Here is an 18,181-nt window from a genome sequence, read left to right on the forward strand (position 1 = left end):
AAATGCCATTTAACTGCAGCTATCCTGTTTTCCTGCATTATCCCAAATGTTTTTGGGGTTATCTGGGATTGGCCATGATTGACAGTTGAAAATACATCCCCTTCTACATCCAGCTGAAAAAAAACAACAGCTGATAAATACTGATAAGTTATTTTCCGGCTACTTTTTCAGCTTGGGTAACACCGAATGTACACTCTGATTCCCTACCTCATTCTGCTATATGTGTAAATCTCTTTTAGGTCTAAACTACCATGCCTATGGCTGAGGATAGCAATGGCTTTCAATATGGCCTTCTCAATGACCAGTCTCTGATCCACCCTTGGGAGGGAGAAAAGCACAATTTTATGTCATTTTAAAGTTCTGTTGTTTTTATTGTAAATTGAAATCAATTATCCTGTGTATTTAAACTTGTTGTGCACCACACTGAGCCCTTTGGGGAAGAGCAATCTATGAAATTTAATTAAGAACAACATAAAAATAGAACAGGTGGTAAAAGCATTCTTGGGCTGCACAACTTCATATGTGGGAATGAATGACTTAATGTTCCGCCATTTTTTTGTTGTTTTAAAAAGTTTTCCAAAGGAACTTCTTGTCAAGGCAAACAATTCTGGCTTAGCTTTCTCCCACATATGCTAGCTCTCTATACCCTCAAACAGGGCTTTTTGGGTAGAAAAAGCCCAGCAGGAACTCATTTGCATATTAGGCCACTCCTCCTTGATGTCACCATTCCAGCAGGAATTCATTTGTATATTAGGCCACATCCCCTGATGCCAAGCCAGCTGGAACGGCGTTCCTGTGTGTTGCTGCTCAAAAAAAGCCCTGCCCTCAAACATGTTCTCAAGGGAGAATATTCAACTATGGCTATCTCACACATCTGAAGCCGTACGTTTTAACACTTTTACCAACTTATTTTCTGTTGTATCACTTAAGCCTCAAACATGAAACACACATACAAATAAACACAGCTTTTCTTTATTGTTATGCATTAGCTTAGGCAGCAGCTCTTCTCCCATTTATTTTTCATTACCCTTATAATTTGCCAATTAAATAGTTGCACAATAGTTGTATAATACCATGGCATTCAAAATGTAGAGGGAAAAACAATCCCATATGGCTAATCTCTACAAACCAATAAATAAGCAGCTCAAATACATTTCATCCATCAAAGAACGAACCGAACAAGGGAAAAGGTATGATTTCAGTAGAATCCTAAGTTGTTTTGTTCAATCACTTTGACAAATGTCAAAACATTACCTCTCCCTGCCTTAATTTAACACTGTTCCTTGAAGCCTGAATGTGTTAATTTATACTTGCATAAATATCACTGAAGACTTGTGCAGGGTCCTGTTCTGCGTGTCGCACAATGACATGACTCAACCAAATGCACAACCTTTGAAAACAAACTTTACACCTTTCTTCTGTGGTATCAGATATTGCTCAGCAGCATAATTATACTATAATGGTGCTAGTCAAATCTAGGTCACCAAGGATTTGTAAGGGTTTTTTTTTTTGTATTAGAAATGGATTACTCAAGTCTCATATTAAAGGCATCACATTGGACATTAGCAATGACATTTAAAAACCAACAGTTAGAAGACATTCCTTCTGAACTAACCATGACATTTATTTAGAAAAAAATTATACAACCTCTCATGCCTAATACGCCCTAACATGCCTGAGATGACTTACAAAATATAAAATAATAAAAAAACAAAATGTTAAAAGATATTAATAAAATGGGGAAGGACTGTGGCTTAGTGGTAGAGCATCTGTTCAGCATGCAAAAAGTTGCAGCTTCGATCTGTGGCATCTCCAGTTAAAAAAAATCTGGGAGTAGGTGCTATGAAAGACCTCTGCCTGAGACCCTGCAGAGCCACTTCCAGTCTGAGTAGACAATACTGACTTTGTCTGCCCAACGGTTTGATTCAGTGTAACACAGCTTCATGCGTCCGTGGGAATATCCAGTATTTAAAACCCAACCCAGCATAAAAACAGACCAAAACTGAATCAGTGAATGCTAGTTTCTCTGAAGGATTTTTTTATATTTACAAACTTTTCTCTGTGTGTATTTCAGTGGTGTAGCCTAGCAGATTTATTAAACTATAAGCTATTATGGGCTAGAGCTCACTTGCTTCTGATGAAGTGGGCTCCAATCCATAAATGTTTAAGCTAACATACATAGGTTAACCAGTGTTTATGAACACACTCTATTCAGCTCATATTCCCTCCATATAATTCTTCCGAAACATTCTAACTTGGTCCAGCTATATTCTCACACTCTGCTCCTAAAAATGTTTATTACAAGAACATTAGATTCTGATGGGTATACTTCAAACACATGACCTCTGGTAAGACATCCACTGTTGGCACAGAGCTCCATCTAGTGGCAACAAATACTACAGAAACTGAATAGAACTTTCCCCACTATTTTTCATGTTTTGCTTTGGAATGAAGATCTCCTTTCCAACTAAAATAGTGTAAAAAAGAAGTGTTCAATGTTTTGAGACAGACTCCTGAAAATGCAGTTCTAGGGCGAGCGGCAATGTAAATCATAGCTGCAGTACAAAGGAAGGGGACATTGAAGATTCTCTTCCCACCCACCCACCCAACAAATACATGTACACAGAAGCCTGCTGGGTGACCTTGGACCAGTCACAGAACTGTCAGCCCCACCTACCTCACAAGATGTCAGTTGTGGGGAGAAGGGAAAAGTAACTGTAAGCCACTTTGAGACTCCTTAAAGTAGAGAACAGTGAACTATAAAAACCAACTCTTCTTCTTCCAAAGCCACAGGGAGAAATCTGGGGCACAGATAAGATCTTACTGATAAAAATACTAAAAACCCTTTATATCACACCTTAAACCTGCCATTAGAACATAAGAGAAGCCATGTTGGATCAGGCCAATGGCTCATCCAGTCCAACACTCTGTATCACACAGTGGCCAAAAATTTATTTATATATATATATATATATATATATATATATATATATATATATATATATATATATATATATATATATATATATATATATATATATATATATATATATATATATATATTATCTAACCCCCTCTTGAAGCTGGCTATGCTTGTAGCTGCCACCACCTCCTGTGGCAGTGAATTCCACATGTTAATCACCCTTTGGGTGAAGAAGTACCTCCTTTTATCTGTTCTAACCCGACTGCTCAGCAATTTCATTGAATGCCCACAAGTTCTTGTATTGTGAGAAAGGGAAAAAAGTACTTCTTTCTCTACCTTCTCCATTCCATGCATAATCTTGTAAACCTCTATCATGTCACCCCGCAGTCGACGTTTCTCCAAGCTAAAGAGCCCCAAGCGTTTTAACCTTTCTTCATAGGGAAAGTGTTCCAAACCCCTAATCATTCTAGGGAAAGTGTTCCAAACCCGTAATCATAGTTGCCCTTTTCTGCACTTTTTCCAATGCTATAATATCCTTTTTGAGATGTGGTGACCAGAATTGCACACAGTATTCCAAATGAGACTGCACCATCGATTTATACCGGGGCATTATGATACTGGCTGATTTGTTTTCAATTCCCTTCCTAATAATACCCAGCATGGCGTTGGCCTTATTTATTGCAATCGCACACTGTCTTGACATTTTCAGTGAGTTATCTACCATGACCCCAAGATCTCTCTCTTGGTCAGTCTCTGCCAGTTCACACCCCCATCAACTTGTATTTGCAGCTGGGATTCTTGGCCCCAATGTGCATTACTTTGCACTTGGCCACATTGAACCTCATCTGCCACGTTGACACCCACTCACCCAGCCTCAACAGATCCCTTTGGAGTCCTCTCTGGTTCTTACCACCCTGAACAATTTAGTGTCATCCGCAAACTTGGCCACTTCACTGCTTACTCTCAACTCCAAATCATTTATGAACAAGTTAAAGAGCATGGGACCCAGTACTGAGCCCTGCGGCACTCCACTGCTTACCGTCCTCCACTGTGAAGACTGCCCATTTATACTCTCTCTCTGCTTCCTATTAATTAGCCAGTTTTTGATCCACAAGAGGACCTGTCCTTTTACTCCATGACTCTCGAGCTTACTAAGGAGCCTTTGATGAGGAACTTTATCAAAAGCTTTCTGGAAGTCAAGGTAAACAATATCTATCGGATCTCCTTTGTCCACATGTTTGTTCACCCCCTCAAAGAAATGTAATAGGTTAGTGAGGCAAGATCTTCCCTTACAGAACCCATGCTGAGTCTTCCTCAATAACTCGTGTTCATCAATGTGTCTACTCATTCTGTCCTTGATAATGGTTTCTACCAACTTTCCCGGTATTGAAATCAGAATGACTGGCCTGTAGTTACCCGGATCTCCTCTGGAACCCTTTTTAAAGATGGGGGTGAAATTTGCTACCTTCCAGTCCTCAGGAATGGAGGCAGATTTCAATGAAAGATTACATATTTTTGCCATTAGCATTTCTCACCATCTTAATCACTGCAGTTTTAATCTGTTTGCATCAGGCTTTTTAGAGGCCAAATGACACATCTGGATTTCAGTCTCAGAACACCATGGTGTCAAGTTTGGGCTTGACAGGTGCAGATTCCATCATTATGAGAACCTACCACCCTGTGTCTTTCATGAGCTTCAGGTTCTCAGTTCCTGCATACGTTGCATCTGACTTGGACTGGGCCCATATCAGGCATGGAGAAGAGGCACCATTTTCCCAACCTGAAACAATCCTAGTGGAGCTGTCTGACCTACTGCGAAGAAATAAACCTACAACTCATGTCCAACACAAGATGGAATACCAGAACAAACCTGTGTTTTCTATATTGTGTGAATTGGCTCCCAGTCTAATGAGGAAATGCACTAGCAGTGCAAAGACAGGAAACCAAAAAGTGCACAAGAAAATTATGTTAGGGAAGCATACAAAATTTTCCTAACATAGATATCAAAACTCCTTCACATCCCACTGCAAAGTCACATTCAAGTACTTCCATTAGCCTTTTATCACCATTGGTTTGTTCTAACAATAATAGAGTATATACAGTTTTATTAGTTTTAAATAGCACAATGAAATAAGAATATCTTCCATTTGATAAGAACATAGGTGTGGACCCCCATTCATTTTTATAAACAGGAATGTTGAACTCATTTGTTAGGAGGTCCAAATCTGACACAAATGGGACTTTGTGAGGCTGGGCCGTGTGTGTCATAAAATGTAATGCCAGGTAGCAGAGATATAAACTTTATTAAGGACACAAACACAAGTAAAGATTTTTTTTTATTTAAAAGCTCTTGCAGGATTGTGTTTAAAATGGAAAGGTGGGGGAATAGTGAGATTTGGCAATGCAATTTAAAAAATAAAACATTAAGAAAAAGTACAAGAATCACAGCAGAAACCAAAAATATATAATACCGTGAGTGTATGAAAACATGAAGTGGCTGGGCATTGTAAGCTTCTCCCTCCCCCAGGTCTACTCAGATTGGCAATGGCTCGCCAGTGTAATATCCCCCTTTGGCTTTGAGCTCTCAGGTTAGAGTACTCACTAGGCACCAGTGACAAAGCAAGGACACAGCTCCGAGAAGCTTCAGCTGGCCACAGGAAAGCTGGATAATGAAACTAAGCTCCACTCCATTGAAACACATTGCAGCACAGACAAAGTCATAAAGAAAACATGGAATGGATTTCCCATTAAGGTATCTGGGCCCAGATAAACTATCTATCTGGCCACAGAAACCTCAATGGAAAATCCATTCCACATTTTCTTTGCAGCTTTGCAAGCCCAGAAGAGCTTCCTGCTGAAGCAGACAAAGACAAGGAAGAAGGAGCTGGGAACTTCAGCAGCCTCAGAGCTTCAAAAGGTGAGAACAGGAGGGGAAAGGGGGAGAAAAGAGCCGGGGATGATTAAAGTTCTGGATGGGCCAGAGATTTGACACCTCTAATATATGGTTACATACAAATGTAGAAACTTAAAATACTCGTAGGCTAATTTTAAAAACCTGCTTTGTATATAAAAATCAAGAATATAAATTTATAATCCCCCTTTTTTATAGGTGAAAATTACTGGCAATGGAACATTGTGATTTTTTAAAAATTAACAACCATATTCCACAATATTAATGATAGCTAGATGATGATGATGATTATGGATGATGATATTGCAGGGGTGGCCTATGGTAGCTCTCCAGATGTTTTTTTTGCCTACAGCTCCCATCAGCCCCAGCCATTGGCCATGCTGGCTGGGGCTGATGGGAGTTGTAGGCAAAAAAACATCTGGAGAGCTCCCGTTGGCCACCCCTGTGATATTGGATTTATACCCTGCCCTTCATTCTGAATCTCAGAGTGGCTTACAATCTCCTTTACCTACCTCCCCCACAACAGGCACCCTGTGAGGTAGGTGGGGCTGAGAGAGCTCTCACAGAGGTTGCCCTTTCAAGGAAAGCTCTGCAAAAGCTGTGGCTGACCCAAGGCCATTCCAGCAGCTGCAAATGGAGGAGTGGGGAATCAAACCCAGTTCTCCCAGATAAGAGCCCACACACTTAAGCACTACATCAAACTGTAAGATATAGATGCTTACATCTTACAAACAAGCATAGACTGCAGTAGCAATCTTCTATAACTTATCATCATCTGCATTTGAAAGAAAAACTAATGCTGAAATAGAAATATTTTTTCTGAAACATTTTGCCATCTTCATGATGTAAAGTCTGTGAACCCTTCCTTTTAGATTAAGTCTCTCTTTATAACAGAGAGATCCTGTGACAATTGTACGCACTGTGAAGGACCATCTTCTCTCTTATGTTCTCATGCACCAACATTGCTCTGCAGTCTGCTACCTGCTGGCTGTTCCTCAACTCAAGATGGCTCACCTACTATCAATCACAGCTTGGGCCTTATCCGTTGTGGCTCTCACTGTGTGGAACAAGCTCCTTGAAAATGTACAGGGAATCCCAAGCCTTCAGGAAGTTGTTTTCTGGGCTTCTGAGCAGGACTCATTTATTTATTCCCTTCATATCTCCCCAATAGGACCCCAAGACAGCTTACATCATTCTCCTCTCCTCCATTTTATTCTCATAATAATTCTGTGAGGTAGGTTAGGCTGAGTGTGTGCAACTGGACCGAAGTCACTCAGAAAGCTTCCATGGCAGAGTGGGGATTTGAAACTGACTCTTCCAGATCCTAGTCAGACACTCTAACCCAGAGGTGTCAAACTTATTTGTTAGGAGGGACAGATCTGACATAAATGTCATTTGTTGGACTGTGCCATGTACTCCATAAAATGTAACACAAAGTACCAGAGATATAAACTTTATAAAGGTGATTTCAGATACCACACGGCAATAGCATGTGAATGACAATAGCAGGCTTGATTGGATTAGATGTGATATACAGAAGGATAGCAGACATAGAGATATCAGCATTGGTAATGAAACAGGAAACCTAGGTCTTAACTCTATCCAGGAGGATTCAGTCCAGCAGGATGCAAAGAATAGATTGTCGTAAACCTGCAATTAGAAACCACAACAATCAGTTGCTGACCTAAGAATACCAGTGCAATCGAGAGCCAGTTTGGTGTAGTGGTTAAGTGTTCAGATTCTTATCCGGGAGAACCAGGTTTGATTCCCCACTCCTCCACTTGCTGCTGCTGGAATGGTCTTGGGTCAGCTATAGCTATCTCAAAGCTGTTCTTCAAAGGGCAGCTTCTGGGAGAGCTCTCTCAGCCCCACCTACCTCACAGGGTGTCTGTTGTGTGTGTGTGTGTCGGGGGGGGTAGGTAAAGGAGATTGTAAACTGCTCTGAGATTCAGAGTGTAGGGTAGGGTATTAATCCAATATCATCATCATATTCTTCTTCTTTTACAAAGGAATTTCAAAGGGACATTAGAAAGAGAGACTGCTGAATTGCAACTGATAATGAAGCTTAAGACAATACAACTTCCTGGACTGATTTGAGAGCTTGTTTTCCTGTCTCCTCACCAATGTGTGCTATTACCATTTGGCATCCGAAATCATTCCACTCTGCAAGATATAAGAGCCAATCCAAGTGTTCTTATTCCTAATCAGGGTCTTTTGGGAAAAAATAAATCCAGATAGGAACAGAGAAATCCAATCTTTTTTTTTTTTTTAAACTTTTCAGAATAAGCCAAAATAATTTCCTCAATGTACGTTGTACTTGTCATCAGCAGCCCTGGAAAAGGAAGCAAGTTTGCAAGGAAGTTGTTTGGGATCAGATTTGAGCCCTGCACAGGCCAGATGCAGCCTGTGGGCTATATGTTTGACCCCCCTGCTCTAACTACTATACAGCCCTGGCTCTCTTTTGGAGGAAAGATAGTTGGCATTTGTTATTTTACTTTGTTTTTATCTATAATGTTTCAGTTATTTCAATATTGCATGTATGCTGCTTTGATCTAATAGGAAATGTATACAAATACCTTAACCATTTTTAAATAAAGTGACTGTTTTTCCAGTAGGGATGGAATACCAGAAGCAGATGATACCAGTACTTCAGCAGCCAATAAATTTCCCAGCTGTTATTTTGGATAGAGCAATAAATAGCTTGTATTCTATATATTTAGCAGGCCATGTCTCTCTCTGCCCTACCCTAGAACTCACTACAGCTTGCAATATCAACTCCTAGCACTTGCACTGCAATTTCCTACAAGGGTATGAAAAATGTTGTCAATAATGGCTCTTCATCTTTAGAATTTTCTATCAAATTGGGCAACTTGATCACAACAGAATAAGTTTCCATCTATAAGCATTTACTGAGGAAGCTAAGTATCAGTGATGTGTTTCTGCTGTAATAGTTAATGTTTTATATTTTAAAAGTAGTATTTAACTGCAGAGCTTGAGGACAAGGATCATTCTAAATTTTCATTAATAAATCATTACTTGGATACCACCTCACATTTCCATGGATGGAAGGATTTTCATTCATGGAAGCATAACTCTCTGCCACCCAATGCAGCCCAAAATGTACCATGAAATGCTGCTCCCATGGAATATTTTAGACAGGATTCAGAAAAAGCTTAGGGAAATTTGGATGACTGCCCCAGATGAGGGGAATAAGCAAAAATCACTCCCCCAACTTGTGCATACAGATATTTTAGAAATTCAATCCACTCAACCAACTGTTATTAGACTAGTTACAGATTAACCAAGCATCATTTCAGAAAACCACAGGAAGCAGCCATTCTCAGGGGAAGCTTTGAACATAAGAGATTACAACAGGACGGTGTATTAGGCTCATTTACAAATTTATAGCTGCCAAAGAGGTAATCTAATCCAATCACTAGTAGTCCAAATTAGTTCTTTGCTTGCACTTAAGGCCCCCAACACTTGATTATGCCTGTGAAAGATTGCACATGCAAATACCAAACCAACAACCCATCACATTTCATTATGACAACTAAAATGTGCATGAAGAGGCATAGTGGGTATATGGATGCATTGGCATTGGGCACATACACACTAATAAATGCATTTTTAATGTCTGCAGCCTACCAGGATGGGAAATAGTCTTGAAAACATTAGAAGAAGCCTTATAAATGGGCAGAACAGCAGAACTTACAGAAGCTTTCTGTACCTCCCCCCGACCCCGCCATAACAGGAGCAGAATAAATTGTGCAAAGCAAGCAAACAAGTGCAAGATATGCAGAATTTATGCAAAATTAAGCTTCTCTTTGAAAATAGCAGTTACTGTTATCAGTAAATACATTAATATGCAAAAGAACAACATTTGAAAATATCACTAAAGACTATAATGCAGGCCCATTCTTTGGATGTAAAACTTCAGTGCATAACTGATTATGCTATTTTACATCTCTATTTGGTCCAAAGTACTGCTGAAGAAGAAAAATAACCTTAAATGGTATACCTGAAAAATCTCTCCAAATCTAAACTTTGCTTTGAAATATAGCAAGAAAACATTTTTGAGAGGTTCAAGCCCTTTTACACTAGGAAAGGCAGCAAATTATGTGTTTAAATTACTACTATTAAGCACCTCAGTTTCTGAGCAATAACAAGATGGTGAAAGAATAGATTACTTGAGAGTTATGCATTTTTAACTATGGTGTTCATTTTGTATGGTACAGAGAAGCAGCTGCAAAATGAAATATATGACTCTCAGTGACCACATTAATTTCATACACACATTTTCCTTAGCATCCAGAATAAAATGGTACCACTAAGATAAATAAGAGGTTTCCAACCATAAATGTCTAGAAAGCCCAGATTTAACCAAAAGGAAAAATACCAAATATAGTAAGTTAATTATATACTATAACTGTACATTTTTGTATCTTGCTCTCACATTATTCCTAGCTAATGGAGATAGATGAATAGACTGAGGAAATATTGAACTATTGGCTTGGCCTAATGTTAATATTCCACTTTAAAGGTAATGAATTGATCTTTTCAGGGAGACCAGCAGTTGAATTCAATACACCTAGTTTTCAGAAGAACATATTTATTGTACTGCATGGCCTAACAATTACTGCTGCACTTTGTTTCCCTTCTACTCTCCCTCCCCACAAATCACAGCACATTTCAATTAAACTATCATACATCTTAAAGGTCAAAGACACTACCTCTCAACCTTGCACTGGGTTAGAACATTTGCACCCAGAAACCCCATTAAGCCCTGTCTTCTATATGAGAACACCCATGGCTGAAATATTCATCCAGACAGGAGAGAAAATAATACACTATCTTGTCATGCAGCATTCAGGGTATTTCTGGTCCTTACCTGAATTACTGGTGGATGGATGGCCACACTGAAGAACACAGAGATAATTCCATTCAAAGTAGTTCACTTGAGTTCCTAGCAAGAAAGCTTGAATCAAGGGATGAGGGGAGAATTTCTCCCTGAGGTTAGCTAAAAAGCAAGATATAGCAAAGAACATGCTTATACTGGTTTGACAGAAGGAAAGAAAATGAGGACCCCCCCCCCCCATTAGAACATGCATTATGGTTTAAAATGCATACAGGAAAAACAAGCACAAGGCCTTTGTAAAATAGGTATAACACCTATTTTACAGAGGCCTTGTGCTTGTTTTTCCTGATTTTGTTCTTGTTTTTCCACCGGCTCCTGTAGAACTATATGTGGAGAAAGAAGTTTGCCTTTCGTGAAAATCCATTTTTCTAAGCAGAATTTTGTGTCCCATTGGAGACACACAAAATGACTTGCAACACTGTTCTTTTATCCACTGTTTTATTCTAACAACCACCCTGTGAGATAGGTTTGACTGAAATATCACTGGACAAGGTCACCCAGCAAACTCCCCTGGCAGAGTGGTGATTCAAACCTGGGTCTCCTAGTCTCTAGTCCAACTCTCTAGCCACTACACTATACTGAAAAACATTTCAATCCAAAAATGTCCAGAAAATCTCTCACTTCTCCTGCACTTTCAAAGCAAAACACCAACCGAGAGTGGCAGAGCTCAGCCAAGAGGCCTACTACTTTATCCAGCATGAAGAAACTGGACTGGAAGAAGATTCAAGGATTAACATTGTCTATAGCACTGACCTCAGGTTTTTAAGTAATCACTTTGAAAATCATGGCAACAGGATATTTTGCTTAATTATGAAACACGTCTCTACCAAAACAAATAATAATGCAAATATATTCCAGGTGCAATATATCCTCCCTGCCCTCCATATTCTGTACACTTTCAAAGCCCATTTTGTCATCTCATCCACCTCACCCTTTAACTGTTCTCAACATTCTGTACATCAGTTCAGGTTATTTTTCATTGTGGGGGGGGGGAGACTTGTTTTTATTACTCTGTAAGTACATACCGTATTTCCTGCATATTTGGAAAGTCATTTAGAGAGAATACAGACACCCCTATCTTTTCTGTGGATTGCCTGGTCTGGACAGCCTCTGTCACTCACAGACAGACCAACATAATAAACTACCTGGAGTGAGACTTCCAGAGCACAGAAGTATATACTAATAGCACTTTCAAAATGGAACGTCTGCTACTTTATTATTCTAGAAAAAGACCAAATAAAACTGGCAGTCTGGAAATGGGAGAAAATATGGGGGGGGGGGGTTAAAGAAAGAAGTACCTGTTTCTGTTCTTTCCCCCTTCCTTTCCCTACCCTTTCCTTCATTCCTCTTAGGTGTTTTCAAGAGGTTCTTTGATCTTTTTCAATAATCTGATCAAAGCAAATCCTGCCATCTGGTACCCTGTCTCCTGCTCTCAAAAACAAAAGAAACAAAGTCATCACATTATCAAAAGCCCAATACATGAAAATGGATATTTAAAAAATCATTATTCCAGGTGCAATAGAATGAAATGAATTTTCTTTATTTATTCTTTGCTATATACAAATTCTACAATGAACAGGATTGTGTTTTTAAAAAACTTCCATGTGGCTCTAAATAGTGCATTTAGTTTTACAATGAGTAATTGACTTGGATGTCTAGGCCACACTGAAGTCTAGACCACACTGAACACTGGCAATTGTTGCTCTACTTTGGAACTAAGTGCTGCCTGATACATTAACTTCATCCCCACCACTGTAGCCCTAGTGCAGATTCAGTAACACTGCAATGTAGAAAGTTATTAAATAGCCATCTGGTTCTCCACAATAATGCTTGCAGCAGCCTGTAAAGTCTATCATAGCCTAATGGTTCTCACAATCATTTAAAATGTTAGTTTTTAATATGGATATGGAACCTATTTCTGTGACACTGAGCAAAGTGGCCAGGGAAGGGGACCACTGTCATATCTGCAAGCAGATCTTTGCAACTCTAAGCCTGTTTTTGATAAATCTATTAATAACTGAGACTGGTAAAGAGAAGTCACTAATTCACATTGGGCTCTTTGTATGTGAAAAAGGTAACATCTGAATCAACACCATCAAACATCATTCCTCACTGTCGGGCTTAAAAAGAGTATGTGTTTTGTGGAAAGAGGGAGGAGGAATTTCCCCTCTATTTTCTCTTTTAAGGTAGAGGTAATCCCCTGTGCAAACACCAGCCATTTTCAACTCTGGGGTGACGTTGCTTTCACAATGTTTTCATGGCAGACTTTTTACGGGGTGGTTTGGCATTGCCTTCCCCAGTCATTTACACTTTACCTCCAGCAAGGATGGAAGGCTGAATCAACCATAGGCTGGCTACCTACTTGAACCCAGCTTCCACCGGGATCAAACTCAGGTTGTGAGCAGAGCTTGGACTGCAGTACTGCAGCTTACCACTGTGTGCCACGGGACTATTCTTTTCTCTTTTACCATTTTAATTAGGAACAAGAACATAAGAGAAGCCATGTTGGATCAGGCCAATGGCCCATCCAGTCCAACACTCTCACACTGGCAAAAAAAACAACAGGTCCATCAGGAGGTCCATCAGTGGGATCAGGACACTAGAAACCTTCCCACTGTTGCCCCCCAAGCACCAAGAATTCAGAGCATCACTGCCCCAGACAGAGTTTCAACAATACACTGAGGCTAATAACCACTGATGGACATCTGCTCCATATGTTTATCCATACATTTGTGTATATAAATGTTTAAAGTAGCAGAATTATGTCACCCATTGCCCTTGAAAATTTACTCTAAAGTAGTCCAAACCACCATAAACTTGTCCATCTAACTCCCATTAGGAAGGAGTGTGACAGGAAATGAGGAAAAGTATAGCTGCAGAGTGGTAGAGCGAACTCTCTGCTTATGACCTGAGTTCAATCCCGGCAGAAGCTGGGTTCAGGTAGCTGGCTCAAGGTTGTCTCAGCCTTCCAGCCTTCTGAAGTCAGTAAAATGAGTACCCAGCTTGCTGGGGGGAAAGTGTAGATGACTGGGGAAGGCAATGGCAAACCACCCCATAAAAGTCTGCCATGAAAACGTGATGTGACATCACCCCAGAGTAAAAAATGACTGGTGCTTGCACAGGGGATTACCTTTACCTTTTACAGCTGGATCAGACCTACTGGCAACCAGCAGTGCAATGTACACTGCCTATAAACATGAAGAACAAAATTCAAGTTCAGTGGCACCTTTAAGACCAATGAAGTTTTATTTGAGGTATAAGCTTTCATGGGCACCCACACTTCATCAATTTACACAAAAGCTTATACCATGACTAAAACTTTATTGGTCTAAAAGGTGCCACTGAACTCAAATTTACATGGCTACGCACCTGAATCTATAAACATGGAGGTTCCATTTACCCATTATAGACTGACAAACCTGGCTTTCTTGAACTTGTCTAAGCCCCTTTTCAAGCTATCCCCACAATTTTTGGCAGTAAAGTCCACATAGGAACAAGACACCATACAGTAGGAAAGTCATATAGGCTTGCTTTTATTATTGAAACTGGTGGCAGGAATAAGTCGATGTTCTCTTTCCTTCCTCGCTGAAGAGTAAAACACCATCCCATGAGGAGCTGCTCCATGCTGTCCTCCAAAGAACCAGCAAGCAGGTCCCAAATAATCCTCCAGCCGCTACTAAGAGTGGTAACATCCCATGCATGACAATGGCCCCTCCAGTGACCCTGTCTGGATGGAAATCAGGCCCATAGCTATGAGTGGGCCTGTGGGGGCACATGACTCTGGGGCCCCAACCAGCACCTGAGGCCTCTGCCATGGCTCCAGGGCAGTGGAGAGGTCGCTTCTGGAGCGGGGAGTGGGGGGGGGGGAATAAACAGTCCCAACCTCCGGCCTGAGTTAAAGAGCCCACCGATCAGCTGTTTCGCAGGCCCTTTAGCTTGAGGGGGCTCGGGGCCCCTTCTGCTGTTTTAGTGGCAGGGAAGGGAGGGCTGTGGTGAGCTAACCACTGCCCTCTCTTCCCCACCAGTAAAATAACGCGCAGGCCAGCAACAGAAGCAGCCCCCAGCCCTGCGCGAGTTAAGGGCCCGTGAAACAGCTGATCCGCAGGCCCTTTAACTGGCTGGGGACTGCTTCTGATGCCAGACCACACATTATTTTACTAGTGGGGAAGAGAGAGCAGCAGTGAGCTCACCACAGCCCTCTATTCCCTGCCACTAAAACAGCGTGTAGACTGGCAGCAGTCACGGGGGGAGTGCTGTAGTGGCGGGCGAGCAGAGTGTAGTGGTGGGGGGGAGCAAGCGGAGCACCACGGCAGCGAGTCGGGACAAGCAGAGCGTGGCGGCTGAGGGGCGCTGGGGGGGGGGTTGCCTGCCTAGGACCTATTCACCCTACAGCCACTCCCCCCCCGCTACTTAAAGGGCCCGTAGATCAGCTGTTTTGCGGGCCCTTAACTCGCATGGGGGCCTGCTTCTGCTGCCGGCCCACACGTTATTCTACTGGTGAGGAAGAGAGGGCAGTGGTGAGCTCGCCACAGTCCTCCCTTCCCTGCCACAGGCTGGCAGCAGTCGTGGCAAGGGGGGAGAGGAGGGGCAGTGAGTGGGAGGAGCACCGCAGCAGTGGCGGGCCAGCAGAGCATGGTGGCAGGGGGTGGCAGTGGGGGGCGAGCGAGTGGAGCATGTCAGCTGGGGGGCACCGGGGAAGGGGTCGGCTGCTTCTGCTGCTGGCCCGCATGTTATTTTACTGGTGAGCTCACCACAGCCCTTCCTTCCCTTCCCTGACACAAAAACAGTGCGTGGGCTGGCAGCAGTTGCGGCGAGCAGGGGGAGGAGGGCTAGTTAGTGGGGGAGCGCCACAGTGGCAGCGGGCAAGCAAAGTGTGGCGGCGGGGGTGGTGGGTGGCTGCAGTGGGGCAAACAAGCGGAATGCTACGGCAGCGGGTGGGGGTGAGCGGAGTGCGGCGACTGGGGGCACTGGGGGGAGGGTCGCCTGCCTAGGGTTTCTTCGCCCTAGAGCTGCTCCTGGCAGCAGAAGCAGCCTTCAGCCCCCCTGCTACTTAAAAGGGCCTCTGGATCAGCTGTTTCGCGGGCCCATAACTTGTGCAGGGGCCTGCTTCTGCTGCCGGCCCTCACGGTATTTTACTGGTGGGGAAGAGAGGGCGGTGGTTAGCTCGCTACAGCCCTCCCTTCCCGGCCACTAAAACAGTGCATGGGCTAGCAGCAGAAGCAGTCCCCAGCCCTTGCACAAATTAAAGGGCCTGCGAAACAGCTGATCCACGGGTCCTTTAACTAGGCTGGGCTCTGCTTCTGCCCCCAGCCCCAGCAAGTTGGTTGTGGGGGGGAGGGCGGTGGCAAGAGAGAGAGGCAGGCAGGGAGGGAGCCACTAGAGGGAAGGTTGTTTGAGGCACTGGGCGGGGCATCAGTGTCCCCCCAAAAATGTAAATGTCCCCCCCACACACACACCTTCCAAATTCTGGCTACAGCCCTGGTGGAAATGCAGCCGTTTACCTGTCTGCGTCACCCGGTACCCTGCCAAGCCAAACATACAACAGGGAAGGGTACAGCTCTGCGTACTTGCACGTGTGCCAGCAGCCGCTGCTGCTCAGCCGGGCACAACAAAAGTCCAAGACCGGAACGAGTCGAGAGGCGGGGAATCCCGGTGCGCGCTCCCGAGACTCTAGTGGAGCACGCCGGAGCTGAGCGGAACAGAGAATTTCGTCGGCTGACCGCACAGACTGCTGGGGCTTTTGGGTCAGTAAGGGGGTGGGACATTTGGCAACACTGGAGGGGCGGGTGGTATTTGCACCGGCCTGTCCTTAGGTGCCTCTAAGGAACAGAGAATGCTGAAATTTGCGATGAATCTCAGCTGGGGCCCTCCGACAGAACTTTCTGTGTCATGATCGGGCTCTAGTGATAAAAACAAAAGCGCCTTTTCATTGGAAAAACAACCTATTGTTCAAGCAAGAAGAGACTAGTCAACGCTTGGCAAAAATTGAGGATTATCAATTTGTCTTTCTATCTATATCAATTTGGTAGATTTTTCTGGACAATAGACAAAGGCGGTAATGTACTGAATTATTAAAGAGCTGGGTAAGAGGGGAATGTATGCCTTTTTGTGTACCAGATGTTTTAATGACATTAGCACTTTTTAAAAGTGATTTTTAAAAACGCATGTTCCGAGTTCACAGAGCCTGAAACATAGGTTGATTTAGAGATACTTTACATACATGAACAAGTTACAGATTTAACAAATTACCTTCGGACAAATATGAACTCTAGTGACCTAGTTTTTGAGGGGGGGAGGCAAAATTAAGCTGTATTTGGCTTTCAGGTATAATGCTATTGCTATCTATTTATCTGGGAACAAGTCCCTGGGATTTGCACTTCCCAGAATAATTATTTTGAGGTCTTTGCCACCCCTCCCCATTTCAGATGAGGGCTCAGCCACTTATTCCACCAGCCAGGTGTAAGACTCAAGAGATGGTTCCTCCTTAGAGTCATTCTACAGGACAGCTCATGATATTGACTGACCAGATTCTATACTGTTTAGCCACAGATTTTCTCCTCCATCCGCAAACTTGTATGCCTCCTGTCATGTGCTTTTGGGGATATTCTCCAAGGCAGATGAGAAGCATGCTGTCTTAACCCATGGCGATGGAGAGAGAGGTATCCTGAAAGTATAGTTCTCCCTGCCCCCCGCACATGGATGAGACCCCACTTATGCCCTGCTTCCCTCTGAAATGTCTAAATACAAACAGCACACTTTAGAAATAGAGGACTAAGGGCGTCTGATTTCTTCCTGTTTCCCTTCCCTGAAAGACCCTTTAGGCTTTCCCCCCTTTTTAGCTTCCTTCCCACCACTCATCAGCTAACCTCCCTTTATATGTCCCATCTTCAGCTTTCCCTGTTTCCTTCCTCCTGGCAGCTGCTCTCTGGGAAAATTCTGCTTGGTTCCAGCTGCTAAACCAGGCCTGGGTACATGGAACAGGCTGCTGGACTAGTTGCACAGCCTCAAGGACTTGCAACACACCTCACTTTCCCCATATTCCCTCTCCAGATGATTTCCTCTTTCCCTCCCCTTAACATCCCCCCATATTTTCTGCTTCCTTTTCTTCTTCCTACCCACCCACCAACCTACCTTTATCTTCCCCCCTCCAAATATTGAGCTTTCTTTCCTCCATCCCCAGACAGCATGTACCTAGGGAAATTATGACCCAGTTTTGAGGTGTTGGGCCAGGCCCAGGCAAGTTGCATGGTAGGGGACCTACAAGATCAGGACTTTCCCTCGTATCCCTCTCCTCAACCCTTTCCCCTCCTCTTGGCAACCCCCATATCCTCATTTTCCCTTGCCCTTTTCTCTCCTCAACCCCCACCCTTTATCCATCACGTCTTCAACTCTATTTTTATTTGCTTCATTTATACCCTGCCTTTCTCCC

The 18,181-nt window shown here is 42.9% G+C and overlaps 1 protein-coding gene across 1 annotated transcript in view; it reads right to left on the minus strand.

Annotated features, from left to right (window-relative positions):
• MIPOL1 (mirror-image polydactyly 1) overlaps positions 1 to 16,464 on the minus strand; it is a 339,211-nt gene extending 322,747 nt beyond the window's left edge. The window contains exons 1-2 of the mRNA XM_060262096.1: positions 16,254 to 16,464; positions 10,726 to 10,854 (exon numbers count right to left, since the gene is read on the minus strand). Of these exons, the coding sequence (XP_060118079.1) occupies positions 10,726 to 10,854; positions 16,254 to 16,290 (166 nt within the window). The 5' untranslated portion in view covers positions 16,291 to 16,464. The remainder of the gene's footprint in view (positions 1 to 10,725; positions 10,855 to 16,253) is intronic.
• Positions 16,465 to 18,181: the final 1,717 nt, after the last annotated feature.

Source organism: Heteronotia binoei, chromosome 21 (genome assembly GCF_032191835.1).
Source record: "Heteronotia binoei isolate CCM8104 ecotype False Entrance Well chromosome 21, APGP_CSIRO_Hbin_v1, whole genome shotgun sequence".
Lineage (NCBI taxonomy): Eukaryota > Metazoa > Chordata > Lepidosauria > Squamata > Gekkonidae > Heteronotia > Heteronotia binoei.